The sequence below is a fragment of the Myiozetetes cayanensis genome, unplaced genomic scaffold (genome assembly GCF_022539395.1).
Source record: "Myiozetetes cayanensis isolate MyiCay16 unplaced genomic scaffold, myiCay2020 scf27, whole genome shotgun sequence".
Classification (NCBI taxonomy): Eukaryota; Metazoa; Chordata; class Aves; order Passeriformes; family Tyrannidae; genus Myiozetetes; species Myiozetetes cayanensis.
The window spans coordinates 3,175,427-3,194,020 of record NW_026087488.1 but is presented as its reverse complement, the minus strand read 5'-3'; the positions used below and the strand labels follow the sequence as shown (position 1 = coordinate 3,194,020).

The window sequence follows — 18,594 nt, the reverse complement described above, 5'->3', positions numbered from 1 at the left end:
TTCCCCCTTTCACTGGCAGAGGTAAGTGAGTATGTGCTGAAGAGTCTCAGCCACTCTCCTGAGGGTTTGGCTTTCTGTTCAGATATCCCAGATCATGGCACAGCACAGCTATTACACCCTCAGCAGTGAGAGGGATGAAGGCTGTGCCATGGGAAGGGGAGAGCTGAAGGAAGTGGAGCCAAGACCGTATTAGAAACAGGAATATAAAACACAGGAACTCCTTTTGGTCAGCACAGTGCCACTCTGTCACCTCAAAGGCCTATACATTCCTCAAAAGCCAAACTTCCTTGAGGAAGGCTGTGTGTCTGGTGGAGGAGGTTTATTGCTGCAATTCAGTTCATCTGGCAAAGGTTATTCCTTGGAGCTGAGCTCCGGTGTTGGGAGAGCTGGTCTTGGTCACTGACACGGATGTGCTGTCTCTGGAGGAGTAGGACCAGAGGAAGTCCCTGGGATCAGAAGACTTCTCTGGTTCTGTGTTGAAGGCTCTGGCCCTTGGCCACACTAAAAACCTTTTTGTCGTGGTGGAACGATGGAGTGAAGTTTATCGTTGCCTAAAGACCGAAATATTTGAGCAAGGACCAGGCTGTAATGAATCACTGGAGACAATAGGAGGGCTTTTTGTGCTTTTAAAAGGAGTTTAAGTAGGAAGTGCACTTTGTGCTGGTGCTAAATAAAACTTCTTTAAAGGATGTGTGAAGCTGTGCAAGGCCAGGTGGTATCCAAATGGGACCAAGAAATGGCAAATGGCACACCATTTTGAGCATATCCCTTTAAAATCCGTATTCCCCGAGGTCTGCTCCGGAGGCTGCTGAGATGGGAAGCCTGACTGTTACTTTTCCTGGTGCCAGGAATGAAACTTGAGCACAGGCTTTATTCACTTGCATCAAATGTGCTGAACCCAGTCCTGGCAGACTTGGGGAGCTTTTATATGCGACTGGAGAACAGATTGAAGCTGCCACTAAAACTCTGGAGCACAAAAGGTCGTTACTCATCGGTCTGGTTTGTGCTGGGAGGGTGGGATAAGAAAGGAGCGGGATGCCCACCTGCTGAAATCTGAACGTGCTTGCTGCCTGTTTTTTAAGCATTGTTATCTTTCTTCCCTCCGTTTCCTCCCCCAGCAGGCTGAAGTGTCTTTGTTGTTTTCCCCCATCAGGAATCTCGGGGAGCTGATTGACAGGTTTGTGGCGGATTTCAAGGCTCAGGGTCCCCCCAAGCCCAACGTGGACGAAGGAGGGGCCGTCCTGCCCAGCTGTGCCGACCTCTTTGTGTACTACAAGAAGTGCATGGTGCAGTGCTCCCAGCTCAGCACTGGCGAGCCCATGATAGCCCTGACCACCATCTTCCAGAAGTACCTTCGGGAATACGCCTGGAAAATTCTCTCTGGAAACCTGCCCAAGTGAGTGTCGCTTCCCAAATGCTGCAGCAGCACCGTCTGGTGAGATGCTTTGCAAAGATAATTAGTAAACACATCCTTGTGGACACTTATTTCGCTGTTAAGGATTCCAGGTAGCATCAGTAGGACTACATTTACTTCATGATTTTCTCAAAAGTTGCACTGAGAAAAAGCAGGAGAGCAAAAGGACAGTCACACACTGTTTTTCCTTTAAGGGCCCCTGGAGAACAGCTTCATATTTGGCTTCGATTAGCAGCCAGACTTACAGTTTCTTGAAGTTCCTTTTGAAATGCCAGCCCAAGTCTCTTCAGAGAGGTCTGGCTTTCAGAATTGCTACTTGAGTAACCAGTTCACACTGTGATTCTTTGCTGCCTCAGCTCAACACCATATATATGATAATTTGTAACGAAGGTGGTTTCTTTGTGTGATGCTAAAGTGCTTACCTGTAACTCCCTCTGCTCTGGAACATTTTATCTATGTATAAATAAAATATATAGATGGAAATTCCGTGAAAATAAAGGAGATCATTATGAATTTACACCAATAAGGCCAGAGGAGCTTCTGAGATATTGCCAACCTTCACTGCAGATAATTTTATATGCTATTTACCATCTTCATCTTGTTTCCGTTGTAAAACTGGGAGCAACAAAATGAATTTCTGAAACCATTAAAATCTTTTGCAGATGGAAGGGAGAGGGTTCCATCTAGGCAAGTGGAAAGATAAATTTAATGTGCATTCTTTATACACATTTTTTTGCTGCTCCATTTTTGCTTCCAAGATAAATATCACTGTCCTATTTTTTTTTTTAAATGGATTTGGATTATAAAGAGTTGAGAGGTAGGGAATTTCCTGCCTCTAAACTGTTCTTTGTTGATACATGAATGTTCATCGCTGGAAGACGATGGAGAGATGGCACATCTTCTGTAATTTATTTTGTTGATATCATCAGCTTTTAAAACAGGTTACCAAAGTCTCAAATGCATGTGGACAGCTGTTTAGTGCTGCAGAGATAAATATGACATGTTGCCTGATAGTTCTGAGATTTTTCTGTAATCTTTAATTAGATTTTGAATAGCTGGCAGTGAAGGTGAAGCTGAGTGGGGAGGGCTGTGTTCCACTGGCATCCCAATCTACCTCATTGTGAATGAGTGTGCTGTCCTTTGCCTGGAGACTTGATACAAAGCTCTGTTTGTCTTTCTAAAGGATATTCCTTCACCAAAGTAGCAGTTGGGGGTTTGATGTAGGATGACAGTGACTGGTCTTGCACAGGCTGTTGGGCTTTGTGGTCATAAGGGCTTTTTATGGCACTAAAATCTAACATTAATTTTACCCTGTGTGTGCCTGTCCACCAAAAACCTTATAGTTTTATCTGTTTATTTTTTGTTTTCCAGGACAACCAGCAGCAGTGGTGGGCTCACCATCACTAGTTTGCTGAAAGAAAAAGAAGGCTCTGAAGTGGCCAAGTTTACTTTAGAAGAACTCTGCCTCATCTGCAGCATCCTGAGTACTGCAGAGTACTGCTTGGCCACCACCCAGCAGGTGAGGTTTCCTCTGCAGCACCTCTAGGGGGCCACCCAGCAGCAGCCTCTCTTCTGCCATGATATTCTGTGCTGCTGTGGAGGCTGGGAGAGTCAAAAGTACTGAAATACCCGTGGCAGAGTCAGCCCCACGTTGATTATTGAGCTCTGCATTATTAAATCTATATTTCAGAGAAAGAAAAAGTATTGATTTTGCTGTTCCTACCTGAGAAAAGTAATTTGCTTGTAATCCTGCTTTGCAGCGTTGGGTTTGGGCTCAGTCCTTTCATTCTTGTTACATAATTTGTTTTGGATTGGGGATCAACATTTTTTTTTGGAAAAAGACTCTTAGTTCATCATCTCTCTTTTATAAAAACAAGAACAACAATAATTTGAAGTAGGTTTGGGGAAACACTTGCATGAAGTATTGGGGGAAGGTGGAGTGAAGAGAGGAGGCATTTCTGCTGATACGATATGCAGCCTCGTTGCTTGTTCCCTTCAGGTGCTTCCAAAATGCCACAGGTCAGGAGATGAGCTGTGATGTTTGGCTGTATCAGGGCCTCTCCACCACTAGATCTGGCAATCCTCCTCCCCTGCAGTTTGGGCACAGACAGTGTGTTGAAAAAAACATCTTTATTAGCAGGACAGATGCCACGGTGTTAAGCCAGTGTGGTGTCATGTCATACTAGAGTTACATATTTGACCTTGGAGGTTTAATTCTTCGAGGACACAGAGCCACCATGACCCATCCTGGCTGATCAGCAGGTCTGGAATGCCAAGAAGGAGAGATTTCCAGTGTCACTGGCTGAGTTTTGGTATAGTCTGGGCACAGATTAGGTTTTAACAAGCGGACTTTTCCAGGACATAAGTTTTCAAGAATGGTCAAGTAAGAAATCTGATCTCTCTGTTGCTTTGTTTTTGTTTCCTGACAGTTGGAAGAGAAACTCAAAGAAAAAGTGGATGCGAGTCTGGTGGAGAGAATCAACCTGACAGGAGAGATGGACACTTTCAGCATGTATGTACAGCAGATGCATCCTCCCAGAATATGTCAAACATCCCTGTTTGTCAGCCAGATGGTGCTGGAGGAATACAATCCCAAGATCCCAGTGTCACAGGATCCACCCAGCCCTAGGCACAGGCATTTCCCTGGTGAAGGAATGGTCCCCCTCGGGCTGTCCAAGAGCAGCAGTAGTACAGGCTTTAGTTGTTCCCCATCATCCAAGCCAAAGGAACAAGAGCACTGGAAAAGGGAAGGGAAACAGTGAGTTTCCATTTGAAACATCATTTGCATCTTGGCAGCTCTGCGAGGTGGCTGTTACATTTCAAGAAAGGAAGCTATTTCAGTACATTCCTTCCTGCTCTAACTTCCCCCTGTTAATCAGCAGCCTTGTCAGTATGATCAAACCCCATTTCAGATGACATAAAAGACTGATCCAATCTTATATTTGGGGATTATAATTGAGAGAAGATTATCATTCATTAAAATAACTTTTCACGTAACGATGCTAAGAATATTCCGCTCAAACATCCTTTCCTCTCCATCACTGACAGATAGATTGAATATTTTTTGAGAGAAGAAAATTGAGGCAAAAAAAAAAAAAAAGTTGTTTTGCCTCATATCAAACAAAAGAAGATCTTGGCAAAGCTGGGAAAATAATCTCTATCAGCAGCTCTCTCCCTAAAACTTAAGATTCAGGCCAAAGAGCAGTAAGATACTTTTTTTAGAAGACTTCCTTCCTGTGATTCCTCCTCTCCTGCTGCAGTGGACAGGATCCCAATGAATCTCCATCCAGGTTTTTCACATGGTCTCAGGCTCCATTCCAGGCTGCAGAGACTCCCTTCCCTTCAGATGCTTCTCAGACCTTTTTAAGGGTGAACCCCTGACCGAAAGCTGGGGTTGCTGTGACCACTAAGACAAAGCAAGCAAAGTAGCTGGGGAGTAGAAATAAAATGCTCCATGTGATGGGATTTTCTCAACGTGGACAAGTGGAGGGTGAGTTTTGTCAGCAGGAACCAGCAACCTCGAGTCACTCCTCAGTTCTCAGTGGCTGCCTCACGAGGTGTTTGGTCTAAGGCAGCCAATATGATGTGTTCAGGAAATTATTTAATATATAGTTCATGTTTGCTGTTTTGGACAGCTTTAAAGTCAAACTGACAGGGCTGATACATCTTGTAAGAAAGGCTTTTTAATTGACTTTCATTCTGTTCCAGTGTAGTGCTTTGTCCAGCCTTCTGTCAGTGTAAGTCATAGCTATAAACCTCTCTGGCGTTGGCTCATTCAGCATCAAACAAGTTGTCTCTTTTGGGATTTGATGTCTTGTTAGGCACAGCCATAAAGTGAGTGATAAAACTGTTTATGCACCCTGGAAAGTGTTTCTCCTTTCGTGGAAAGGCGAGTGCAGAACCAACCCCAAATGTGTATAAAGGTGGGGGGATTTAACCCTGGGGTGGTAAAGAGGTTTCTTTAGGAAATGTGGGAAAAACGATGAGCTCTTCTTGAAGTTCAACAGAAGAGAAGTTACTGACATGTAAATCCAGAAATCCATTGTTCCCACCTCCTGCCCTGATGATTTGAAGTGTCTTCTTGCAGAACCAGGATCCAAACCCTCTTGGCACGTCATGATCCTTTGTGTTTGCAACACCCTTCTTGCTGCACCGTTACCCTTCCACAGCGGGGGTTTTCAAGGGCAGACAAATGGGGTTCTCTCCCTGTTTGTAGTTTTTGGGTGAGAGCCTGCACTTGGTGACTCCTGACATGTGGGCACACCAGTGATGGAGTTACCTTCCATCCACTCTTGTGTTTCCCTTTGGTGCTGAACCACAACTCTTCCCTCCCTCAGTCAGTGGCAGCAGGTGCCCCTCAGGAGTCAGCTGTGCCCACGGGGTGGTTATTTCAGTCTGGCTCCCTTGGCATGGCTTGGGCTGGTGGAATCCCCCAAGGGACTAAATTCTGTAGTGCCCAGCAGAAGCAGAGGCACCAGCAGAAACAGTCACGGGCTTTTTTTAACCCCATGCAAGTTTTAGATCGTGTAACTTGAAGCCGGTAGTCACGTCGTCTCCCACACTTAATTTTTCCAGTTGATTTTGGGTGAGTTTGCCTTTACAAACAAATTAATTGCTTTGAAGGAAGTGTTTTACTTTGCACCCTGTTATGTGCTGTAGCTGTAGGAAAGAGAACAGGCAAACTTTCTGGGTCATGGTGAAGAACAAGACACAAATCATAATTAAGTGTGGGTGAGACCATGTCTCAGTGAGGAGGTGGACACTTAAAAATATTTTGAACAGTGAGTCGCATCCAGAACTTCACAAAGACACTGAGGGGGAGGACAAAAGATGGTTTGAAGAAGCATTGGTCAGATTTCTCACAGCTCTGTGATTCTCATCTGTGCTACCATCCTGAGAAAAAGTAAAATCCAGTTCTTGCAAATATAATCCTGGGGTTGTAAACAGGCATCTGCGGCAGATTTAAAGTTTACACTGTTTTTAAAAACTGCACTTAGTGAAACACAGTTATTGCTTCTAGCAGAAGCTGTCTGCAGCGTGAGTGCTGGTTCAGTGCCCATGAGGGTGGTCTGAGCTGCTGCTGCTTCTTGGCTGTTGTTTTAGGATCAGTTGCACCTTTGTGCACATCGTAATATGGTGCCATTAAATATGTCTCTAAGCAATGTCGTGCTGTTTAAAAAAGAATAAAGGGGCATGGAGGGAAATGAGAGAAATGTGTTAGACTAATGTGTCCTTAAGTCTGGTATATGTCTCAGAAACTCAAACAATGGATGGCTGCAGTCCTAGACATAGTGTAAATAAGACATCTGCCTTCATCTTCACACTTGGGAGACAGAACTCACACAGATGTAATTTTTAAAATCCTCCTTGCAAGTTCCTGTAAGCAGTAGAATATTGACTGTGAATAAATGGAGAGACAATAAAACATTGGTGTTATGCAGACTGGATTAAATTCGAAGCTGAATCCCAGTCTGGGCTTGGTACTCAGGGGTTTCTCCTTTTCCTCATCTGTCACCTTTGATCCCCAGCCCCTTCTACGTGTCAAAACAGAGAAAGGTCAACTGTAAAAACATCCTCTCTGCACTGAAGCCCATCCTGTAGCTCCCTGCAGAACTTCCCAGCTTCTTTTCAGTACATGTTGCAGCCATGTGTGTTCACATCACAGTGCTACTGTCAGCCAGTAGATGATTTCCCTCCTTTCACAGTCAAATGCTCCAGTTCTGGCACTCAGTTACTCAGTGTGATTCTTAAACTCCTGCTTGATTTTTTTTTTCTTTTTTTTTGCAGTGTGATCTCCAACAGCATCCAGCTGTTAGTGCAGGACCTGGATGCAGCCTGTGACCCTGCCCTGACTGCTATGAGCAAGGTAGGGGGGGGATTTTTGGGAAGAGGTTGCCTTAAGATCCATGTGGAGTTGTTGTGTGCCTTGATTGCTTGATTTCACTGTTGATATATCCTTTTACACTGCCTTGAGATTTGACCATATATTGATTTCTTGCTTCTGAGAGCAGCAGTTGCTGTATTTATGAATATATCCCACACTCCAAAGCCTCTTATTATTCAGAATAGAGCTTTTAGGCTTTTGCAGCACATTAAAACACACAGGCAGTGAAATACATTCAGTAAATACATAAGGCTTTCTCTTTCCACTCCTGATGCCAGAGAGAGCATTTAAAACTGGGGGAAACTTTTGTTAGCATAAAATTTCGAATACACCTTCGCATTTGCTCTCCTCTCTGTCTTCCTTGGCAAGGGGTTTTACTTGTTTGTGGCTGTTAAAATGGAGGTACTGAAAAGGTGATGTGGAATTGAGATTGAGCCTTATTGCTTCTGTGATCCTCTCAAGGACATATGGAGCCATTCCTGGAGAGGCCCCTATGATTGGAGCTTAAGGATTTTGTTGCAGTTACACTGCTGGCTTTTATATGTTTGAAATGCAGAGCTGTGTTTCCTTGCCAAAGTATTGTGAAAACCCAGACTGCTTTAGACAGAGGTGAAGACAACAAAAGTGGATTGAACTATTTTTTTTTTTTTAATTAGAAATATTAAACATAGAGCTCCATTTTTGTAGGATCAACACACTGTCTCGCTGCCATGAATTTTAATAGCTTTCTGCTTTATGATGTATTCCAGCTGTAACTAGCCCAGCCACCCTCAGCTAATATTTGAAGTGGAATGCAGCTGGTAATAGAGCTTGTACAGGTTCCAAATGGAAAGAGGATTTTTTTGCCCAGGAAAATAACACCGTTAGGAAGGGCTCGGCGCTTCAGGTGTGCCGTGTCAGCTCCTCAGATCTCCTGGACCTACAGAGTGTGGTAATATTTGAATCACTTAGCTCTGGCTGTTTATACCCAAGTAAACCACAACCTTGAGAAAGCAGCAGCTGGTAGGCCATTTATTTTTGTCTTTGGAACACTGGTAAAATGCAGCCCATGTGATGGGACTGATGATATATAAACAAGTTAAGTGTTATGAAATTAGCTAAATAAATACTTGTCACTTGTGCACACACTCCACTATTTGCATCAGACAGAGGTGCTTTTATGTGATTTTTTTTATTAGACCTGGAATTGGTGCAAGAGGCTTTTCCTTCACTCTCCTCCTCCCTTCAGGGCTGGGTTGTTACTCTATGACATTTGAATAAGAAATGCATATAATTATTTAAATGCAGAGTTAGTATTTGCAAATGTAAAATTTCAGTCTCTATTAGAGGAATAAAGACTCTGAGGATGATCCATTCCAGTTTTGCTGTCTCAAGACCCTTCTCCGTTAGGGCTCTTCCTTTGTTTAGCTTCTTTTCATTTACTTCACTCTGGTGTCCTTCAGGATTGAACATTCCCAGTCCTTTGTTGGAGTCTGGCTTTTGTGTGGTTTTGTTTTTTTTTTTCCTTGCAAATATATTCAGGAACTATAGAGGTAAATTATGAAATTCTTAAACCTCTCAATCCACTTTGGCTGCAGGCCACTTTGAGAGATTTAACCCACCAAACGGCATCGGGAATATTGCTTTCAGCTGGGAATGGTGCTCAGTTTCCACGATTCTCTACACTGTGTGTTCTGGAAGAAATAGTAAATGACGAGAAGGCCCCATATTACAAAATTTGTCGGTGATAATCTTTACTCAAACTTTAGAGCAGGTGTAGAACGATTAAAACATGGCTGTAGGACAGGGAGCTGGGATGTGGGTGGGAGAAGAACTTGCCCTAAACCCCTGTTGTGATATTCTGGATAACAGAGTCCCGTGAATGTGTTGTCCTGATCAGTAACAGGCACTTACATTGCCTGGTGTGCTCCATTTTTAATTGCTGGGATGAGGGAGCTGCTAGCCTGCCTGCACAGGGTATTTTTACCCCAATTAAGTTTATGGGTGGCACTGGATAAGGCTTGATTTAGTTGCTGAATTAAGCATCGATTTATAGGTAAAACTGTGCTTGGAAGTGGGACTGGGGGACATTTTAGTGACTCATGTCGATCGCTCGCTGGCTCTTTTATATTTCGCTAAAAACCTTTTGGCACAGCTGCAGTTCCCGGCTTCCTTACAGCCAAGTGGACAACAGCAAGCACTCAAACACGGAGCTTTAATCATTTCTCCAATACACACACGGAAAACCCCGAGAGCAGAGCAATCAGAGCTGCCAGCAGCTAATTAAAAGTCCCCAGGAGAGCGTTTTAGCCCTCAAAACACGGCGCAGAATGTGACAGTGCAGAGCCCAGCTCGTGTCAGAGAACGGGGGGCCCGTTCAGGCAGCGATATCTGCTCCTGGCAGCTCCCACTGGCTTTCCTCTCCCCTCCCACCTCTTCCTGTGGGAGCAACACAAGGTCAAGGGAGCAGGTGCTGGCTGGGTTAGGGATGCTCCCGTGCCCTGTAAGGGCCCTGTGAGTCTGGAACCTGTAAGGATAAACTGGCAGTGGGATGCTGTCAGGAATGGGGACACTTGGAGACTCAGTCACGAAACAACCCCTTTGCTGGAGACCCATATCAGTGCTGGACAAGGAGGAGGGACCTGATGGTTCCTGAGTTGGCTCTGCCAGGTGTTTATGGGCACGGGGACATGGGAACCCCCAGCCAGGCAGAGCCAGGAGCGCTCTTGAGCCTTCACCATTCCCAGAAGGTAGCACAGCTCTTGCTAAATGCCAAACCCCCCCAGTTTTGCTCAGGGTTTCTCTTTTCTCCTCCTTTTTTTTAAGAAAGAGTCCTAAAGGCCTGGCAGGGCTGTGTTTTTGCTGTGAGAACCAGCTCTGAAGGTGGCACCAGGACTTCAGACGCAGGTCCTGACCTTGCAGGCACTCTGTGTCCTCACAGTGTGCAGGTGCCTTTAGGCAGGGCCTCGATGCTCCTGTTCTTTGAACTCATTTTCAGTTTGTGTATGTAAACTATGTGGATATCCCAGGAAAAACATAGGAAGAGGGGAAAAAGAGGAATAAATTTAAAACGACAGGAACAAAGCTGTACCAGCAGAGTTGGGCTCATATTTCTTCTGATGACTTTTCAGTATGTGTGCTATTTCTTTCACTGCAGCTACTGGTTTGGGGTTTTGGGGGGTTTTTTTTGGGTGAAACACACCCACATACACACACACAAAGGATTATTTTTACTGTTCATGCTTTAAAGGTTTGGTTGTAAAGTATTACTTTTGGAATGAAGACCCAACAAAATGAAAAAGCTACTGTTTTATTGTTGGTGCAATAATTCAGCTCAGCAGTCCCTTCCCACTTTCTGGCCGTTCCCACTCGAATGAGGATGGTGTGTTGGTTGAGGTGTCCCTGGGCAGGGCCAGAGGTTGGACTCGGTGATCCCTGTGGGGCCCTTCCAGCTCAGGATGTTCTGTGATTCTGTAAAAACCAGTGAAGCAGGTGATGAGAAAGATATCCCTTGTAGCTCTCCACTGATGGGAGATAAGCAGGTCGGGGGTTGGTTGGTTTGGTTTGAATAAAGATAGCTTTGGTAGGACATGTGTGGACTCAGACACTGTGGTTTTGCAAAGAATTTGGCTTCTCTTTCCCACTAAGTCGCATGTTGTTTGGATGGAATTGAGTCAGCTGAGTTGCAGGGGGCAAAGTAGCCATATTAAATTAAATTAAAACTGGGGAAAAAAAACCCCCAAACTTTATATGCAAAATCCAGAATTTGAGAAAGCAAGTTTGAGGTCAGACAGTCCCTCAAAAAAAAAGAAGCTCATCTTCCACTTGTGCCCAGTTTCCTCTCCTAATTTCCTATGTGTTTTCCTTCTGTCTCAGCTCCAACATGAGGAAGAAATCTCCAGTTGTTGGGAGAATTTTTGCAATATTTTGAGAATATTGCAGAGTGCCTAGTGTCTGAGCAGTAGCAGAACTGAGTCTGCTTTTCTGGATGTTCATGTTCCTCAGTGAGACACTGTTAAATACATAATACTTGGCCAGGCCATACCCAGTTGCCTCTTCTCTTCTTTTGTTTTCCCACATGACTTACACAAGGAGTACCCTGTGCACTGCAGACAAGGCTCAGAGAAAGTCAAGTGAGCCACAGATGTGGCTCCCAGGGGCTGTTCTGTTGCAGTTCTGCTGACAGTAAATGAAAACAAAATGGGAGGTTCAGTAACTCTTCTTGTGTATCTTGTGTGTCTTCTTGTGAGTAACTCTATTTTTACATGTATTTGGAAGAGCTGAAGTTGGGCATCCTGGCTCATACACCCAGCAGTGTTTTCAGTGAGCTATGCTGGTGTGCAGTGCTTTGGACTTTAAGACTATTTCTACCTCTTCCATCTATCTGTCATCAGTCTCACCAGCATTAAAGTCTTGGCTGCCATACAGGAATCCAGACTTTGCAAGCTTGCAGATATTTTCTTAAATGCCTGTAATCTGGATTTATATGGGCACTTCATCCTGGCAAACTGGAAACTGTTAAATATTAAAGCAGTCTGGTGTGCTCCAAAAGCTTTTTTAAGCCTTGTGGTCCCTGTTTGTGTAGGTTGCTGGTTACAATCTCTCTCTTCTCTGGTGCAAAAAAAAAAAAAAAAAAGCTGTTCTGGGTTTTCTTTGTGTCTTGTTTTGGAAGGGTTTTGCCCAATCACTGCAGTGACGAAGAACTTGACCTTGGTGGTGAATTGCAGGGGCAGTCTCTTAATGACTCCTTAGAGATCTTCTGGCAGGAAGTCTGTACAGTTTTCCCTTACCTGTTGCTTGAATCTTAATGAATTAAACAGTCATTTTGGTTGTTTTTTCCCCTTCGTGCAGATGCAGTGGCAGAACGTGGAGCACGTCGGTGACCAGAGTCCTTATGTCACCTCGGTGATTCTCCACATCAAGCAGAACGTCCCCATCATCCGTGACAACCTGGCCTCCACGAGAAAGTATTTCACTCAGTTCTGTATAAAATTTGCAAAGTAAGTTACCAGCATGGCACAGTTTGTGTGCCTAAACCACCCCATAAAACAGCGTGGTGGTCACAGTCTGGTGTTTGCCAAGTACAGAAGGTTTTGGGTTGGGCATCTTTAAAAGACTTTAAGTATCTGACTGTAGACATGGCTCTTCTTGTGGGAACCTACTTTTCTTCCAGAGATAAGAAGTTGTGGGGCTTCCAGGTACTGAGGAGTTTGGTGCATCGTTTGCCTCAAAACAGCATTTGTAATAGCTACGGCACTGTAAGGAGGGCATGTGTGAGGAGTATGTTCTACCTTCATAGTCTAAAAGCTGCTTTTCTTTGCAAAAATAGCTCAGAAAGGAGGGGGAAAACACCTTTATATTTTGAGGGATATTAGAGTGTCTTCCTGGCAAGTCACTTAAACTTGAGCAGATGAGACAGAAATGCTTCTGGATTCAGGATGCAGCTCTGCAGCATCTCTCGGATATCCAAACTGTCTGAAACAAAAATTCGGTTCTTTTGGGAAGCTACTTCGAGCTCTTCCCTGCTTGCCTGTGGCCAGCTGAGCTTCACATGGCAACACCCCAAGAAAAACCCTCGGGAGGACTCTGCCAGTTGTAGCTGCTGCTTTTGGTGTCGCATGTGACTGCGCCGGTTGACTTGTGAGCGGTGGCGTGCGTGTCATGTGTCGCTCTAAAATACCTTAACGTTTCATTCATCTGTAATAAGGTAATCACCCTGAAATAAGCTGGGTGGCCTGGCAGTTACTGTGTGGGTTTGAGGCTGGAGCTTCAGCAGGGCGGGATGCAGCAGCCCTCCTGGGAACTGTAAACTTTCACAGCAGGGAGGCTGGCCGGAGAGTTTCATCCCCCCTCTCTGTCTCGGGGTACTCATTAGTTTGCATTAAGGAGCAGTTACTGATAAATCATATTATGACGTTGCCCATAATCACTGTTTGAAATGCTGTCTCAGTGAAAATTTATTGCATGAAAGCCTTCTGTGCGGTTACACTTGAATTTTATGTCACACGGTGGTAAATAAAAAACCCCATTTACTCAGCTGTTCACAGCACACTCTTAATACCTCAGCTTAGTTGCCTCCCTTTTAACTTTATTGCTAAGCACATACCAAGTAAACTCCAGATGAAATACCCAGCTCTCCCATTTGAGAGAAGTTCCCGTCTGAGGGCCTTAATCACAGCTTGTTCCATGAGCACAGAAACCACTGCTCCTCTTCAAAACCTTTTCTAAGAACAACTACGGCTCTGATCTACAGCACATTAAGACAACAGTCCTGAACTCACTGTGCCATGGATCAGGTGTGGAAGGGAAGATTGGGTTCCTAAAGATTGCTTTTGCTGGATCTGTACAACTTGGTGTTAAGGAGAACTTGCCCAGTGATAAGGGAGCACCAGTCTCCTTAAAATGCTTATGCCATTTTAATGCAGATATTTGTATTTTTCGAGGCCCTGAATTCTTAGGGAATACGCTGGCCTGCCCACTATAAATACCTGGCCTTTTGTGTGCCCCACAACACCGAAAATCCTTTTAACAAGCCCTGTGCCTCTCCATATGTTAATGCCTGTGCCTTTTGTGAGCGGCCACTTCTCAGCCCTAATGGATTGTATAAAGCGCGAGTGTTGAGTTACAGGACCACAGGGGAGAAGGCAGCTAAAGTCACTAAATTTAAAACTGCGGGACCTGAGCCAAGTCTGGAAAGAAGAAAAATGGCCATCAGAAATTGCATCAATCCTCCAACCTAATTTGTCATTTTTTTGCTTTGTTTTGAGCCGTGTGCAGCCCTCGCTCCCTCGGGAGGGCGAGCGGCTCTCCGGGAGGCACTGCAGGCAGGGTGGGGGGCTCTGCTCTCACTGCACCTTATCCTTTTGAAATCCAAACCCACGAGGCTGTGCTAACGCCAGGATGTGTTGGGGAAGTCTGTGACCTGACCTCAATGAGGAAGAGATTAGAACTGAGAGGCAGGAAAAGCAAACAGCTCTCCCCCTGGCCGGGGGTGGCACCTCCTCTGTCACCAACAGCCAGGGGTGGTGGGTGCTGCAGCAGGGTCCTTCCAGGTGCTCCAGCCTCAAAAGTGAGAGGAGTTTGGTGGAAGAAGGTCGTGTTGAGGAGGCTCTTGGAGGTTTCAGGGCTGAGCTCAGGCTGGGCACCATCTTTAGAGGGTGGCATAGAGCAAAACTCGCCTCAGCTGCAGTGACTCAGCAACACCAGAATGCTTTGAATGATGTCCTGCCCGTCTGCCATCGGACAGACAGACAGACTGTGGTTGCATGTCTGTCTGCCTCGTTCAGCAAGGCATTGTGTTTGGTGCATCATCGTTGCAGGGGATTAGGAAAATGCAGGCTTTGGCAGAGCCACTCCTGTTGGATGGGAGCCTCTCAGATGCTGTGGTTTCTCTGCTTTAGGTTCCTCATCTGTCTTGCAATGCTTTATTATTACACTGGGGACTTGTCTGCTTCTATGGAGGGTTTGCTGGGTTCAATTTTATAGCTGAAATTGTAAATGAATTCTGGCATCCAGTCTAGCTGTGAATGTGCAGGGAGTAAAGGCATTCAGAGCACAAACCTCATGCAGAGCATTAGCAGTGAACATGCACGTATTATTCACATCAGGATTGCCTGAGAGCACCAGGCATCGAGTCCAGCTGAGGCAGGAGGCTCAAGTGCATTTTTCTGTTAAGTGCAACTGCTCTTGATGGTCTCTGCTAGTCAAAAAACTTAAAGAAAAAGGGAAAAAAAAGAAATTCCGGAGCTGCCCTTGGCTCTTAACGGTTTGTCTTGTCTGTCCTGCTGGAGCTGGGAAGCTGTTTCCAATAAGGCAGCGTGAAATAACAGGCATGTGGGGATGGAAGGTCGCTTTACCCCTCTGCACTGATTGTGGGTGGCCATCCAAAGGGGCCTGGGAATTGTTTCATGGAAGACAGAGTGCTCTCTATATGAGACTGTGTGGTTATGTAGAAAGGGAGATTTAAAAAAATAAAAAAAAAAGAGAGGAGGGGGTCCTTTGGCTGCCGATCTACTCCCCTGCAGAAGGAAAGGCTCACCCTGTTTCTCCTACCCAACATGGGCTTTAGCTCCACGCCTGACCTTGCAGAGGGAGGGACAGTTGGACCTACCTGCAAGATCAAAGGCGCAATTTATTTCTTGCACTGTTCTGCTAGTAGCGACTGCTGCATCCAGAGCCGCTGGCAATGGATCATTTTCTAGGATCACCTAAGCTCCAGCTGTGCTCAGCACTCTCTAATTGCCCTCTGGGAATTAGTTATACACCTGAAAAATGGACTTTTAAAACAGGTTAAATTGCCACTGTAACGCTTTCGCACAAGAGGAGACAGGGCTTGTTTTCCTTCTCCTCTTTGTATTTTGTTGCCAAGGTTGTTTCCGTCGTGGCCAAATTCAAAGCTGTTTGGGGCAGGCCAGTAGTTGGTTCTCAACAGTAGTTTGAAATTGTTCTCCTTGACGCCTGTCCAGGATAAAATGATTCACTGAGAGAGGTAGTGACTGTGTCTGAGGGAAGGGGAAGAGAAGAAGCCTTTGCTTGGAAGGGCTCTTCCTTGAACCATTTCAGCAGCTTGGCATGCTCCCTGCCTGAGTTACACTTTTGTCATTCTTCCATGAGAAAGGGCGAAAAATTAATGTCCTGACTTGGAAAACAGGTGGCAGGACAAACAAGATGCTATCCGTGCTCCTTGCTTTGTGAGGAGGAAACAAATAGCTTAACAGATGCATGGGGGAAACCACGCTGAATTTAGATCATCATCATCATCATGAAAATTGCCTCATTCAAAAGGACAGAAAGCTGACTGATATGAGCCTAGCACAGAGCCATTAAAGTCTAAGATGTGCCACCAGGTCATGGACAAGGTCCTGGAAACGTGAGCCCTGTAGGCATTCAGCCAAAGGAGGGCATGTGAAAGAAGCAGAGTACATTAAAAAACAGGGCAGCAACAAGACAAGCCAGAGTGGTGTGGTCCTGACAGAGGTTGTGCCTCTCATGCTGACCCCTCTCCTCTCGTTCAGCTCCTGAGTTTTCCTGGTGCTGCCCCTTGGTAGAGCAGGTGGGCTGGAGCTTGTCCTGCAGGTGCTCAGGCAGTGCTTCTGCTGGAAGGCAGCATCTGCTTCTCCACTGAGGAATGAAACTCTACCTCAAAACCTAAAATCAAGAGGCAAAAAAATTAAGTACCATGTGGGGGATGTTGGGCTTCCATCCTTGCCAAGCTCTCCCTTGTTGAGTATATGCACCATAGTCATTTTTCTGAGTCTGAGGTCCATGTCAGTAAATTATGGTAATGGTGTTTTCCTTGCCACAAAACTTTTTCTTGTCTTGATTGTGTTGGCCAGGAGCTTCCTGGATGAGTGCCTGTGTCTGAGTGTCCAGGACCCAGCAGACCTCCAGCCTTGGCTGGACCTCAAGTTCAGTTTGTAATATGCATGTTATGGAATTACTTATATGCAGTAAAATGTAGGTTCTGGGTACAGTCAAGATGCTTCCACTTGTGAATAGTGATGCTAATCCTGAGATGTTGCTGTTTTTCTTATGGACAATAGCTTGTTTGCTTGTTCTTGACCTTGTAGTACTTCTTGTCTAGGTTATAGCAATTTCTTTACCTAGAGTATGTGTGCAACTTCTCAATTAACTTTGAGATTAGTAGGGATTAAAGCAAAAGAATTGTGCCTAGGGTTTGGAATTTTTTTATTTAGTGTACATAACGTGTCTGGAATTAACTTGGGAACCAGGCACTTGGAGTGTCTCTGTGGAAGCCATCCTGGTTTGGTTTTACCAAAACCACAGAAGACTCTGTGACTGCAAATACTCTTATGTAATTGTGTCCTTTTGTATCTCTCCTCTGCAGCTCCTTCATTCCCAAGTTCATTAACCATCTCTTCAAGTGCAAACCTATCAGCATGGTGGGTGCAGAACAGGTAAGAACAAGTAGATGCATTAGCTGTCACATTTTATGGCTTTTGAGTCCAAGGAATTGAGGCAGGGACTCTTCATCTCCCACCCCTGCCTATGGACTGGGATCCTGTTTCTCTGTGAGGATGAGGTTTGGGAGAGGCAGGGTTTCATCTGTCCCCTGCACATGCAGCTGCTTCTCTGTGGGCTAAGGGAAAAAAAAAAAAAAAGGCATAAAAAAAAAGCAGAATCTTCCCTAATGGGACCGCCATGAACTTCAAATCAATGCCTTCAAAGCTGCTTGGGTTTTAGGCATCAAAGATGGGTCTGAGCAGTGTGTGTCTGCAAAATGAAACAGGAGCTTTACATCAAAACCTTCCTCTTCCTTAATGGAAAGCAAATGAGTGAAGCACGGTGCCTGTTCATCTTGTGTGATGAGCAATAACCTAAGAGTGATTAAAGGGAGACTTTTTTTAAATAAGCTTCTAAAGTGATTAACCAGCAGTGGGCTTGTGTCTAATGGTAAAAGGTTTTAACATTCCTGCATTGGAATAACAGGCCCAATTTGCTTCTTTAAAGCAGACTGGGAAAGTTTTTATTAGCCTGATTCCCAGTGAATATATCTCACTAGAAGTGAGACATGGCTTTCTGGGGTTAGGGGTACAGAGGTCTCAGCAGCTGATCTCTGTCCCTCATGTAGGACCCCAGTTGCCTTCACATTTTTTGAACCCCCCCTGGTCGCCCACCAATATCTTTCCATGCCAGATTCTCCCCTGGTGCAAATGTTGCTGGGGAATTAAGCTTTCCTGGCCTTCCCTGTCCTACACACAGCTTTTCCTGGTGTTTTTGCTAATAATCATGGTTGAAATCTGGGCACTAGGGTGGTATTTACAAAGGTGTTCAGAGCGGGGAATGAGGCCTGTGGGGTTTTGCTTTTTGGGTTTGTCTCTCTGACTTAACAACTCTCTGTCTCAGCACGCTTTGTCAGGGAGTTAGCGATGCCAGGGACCTGGAATGGATAACAGGGGGAAACAGAGTGAGGGGACAGAGCCTGCGAGGGCTGCCCCTGTGGGAAAGGCTGCAGAGTGTGCAGAACTCCTGTTAGACACATGAGAGTTTATGTGGGAAAGATATGAATTCCCCAACCGTGGAAATATCTTCCATCTATGGGTCCCTTGTAGACACAGGAATCCAGCTATGCCAGCGTGAGCTGACAGCGGGCTCCAGCATCCCGGGGTGCACAGAGCTGCTCATTTGTGCTGTGGCTTCCTGGCTTCCCAGGATGAGATTGATTGCACTGGTTCTTCTCATGCAAACCATGAAGCAGGCAGCACACAGCAAGGACACGCTGCCACAGATAACGGGGTCCAGATTGGAACGGGCCTGACCTGCCGCTCCTCCTCCACCGCTCAGTGTTTTGTGTTCA

The 18,594-nt window shown here is 45.3% G+C and overlaps 1 protein-coding gene across 2 annotated transcripts in view; it reads left to right on the top strand.

Annotated features, from left to right (window-relative positions):
- Positions 1-18,594, top strand: part of VPS53 (VPS53 subunit of GARP complex) — a 62,939-nt gene that overhangs the window by 37,013 nt on the left and 7,332 nt on the right. For both annotated transcript variants that reach the window (XM_050321790.1, XM_050321789.1), the window contains exons 14-19: positions 1,154-1,396; positions 2,786-2,933; positions 3,844-3,926; positions 7,202-7,280; positions 12,129-12,277; positions 17,125-17,194. In XM_050321790.1, the coding sequence (XP_050177747.1) occupies positions 1,154-1,396; positions 2,786-2,933; positions 3,844-3,926; positions 7,202-7,280; positions 12,129-12,277; positions 17,125-17,194 (772 nt within the window). The remainder of the gene's footprint in view (positions 1-1,153; positions 1,397-2,785; positions 2,934-3,843; positions 3,927-7,201; positions 7,281-12,128; positions 12,278-17,124; positions 17,195-18,594) is intronic.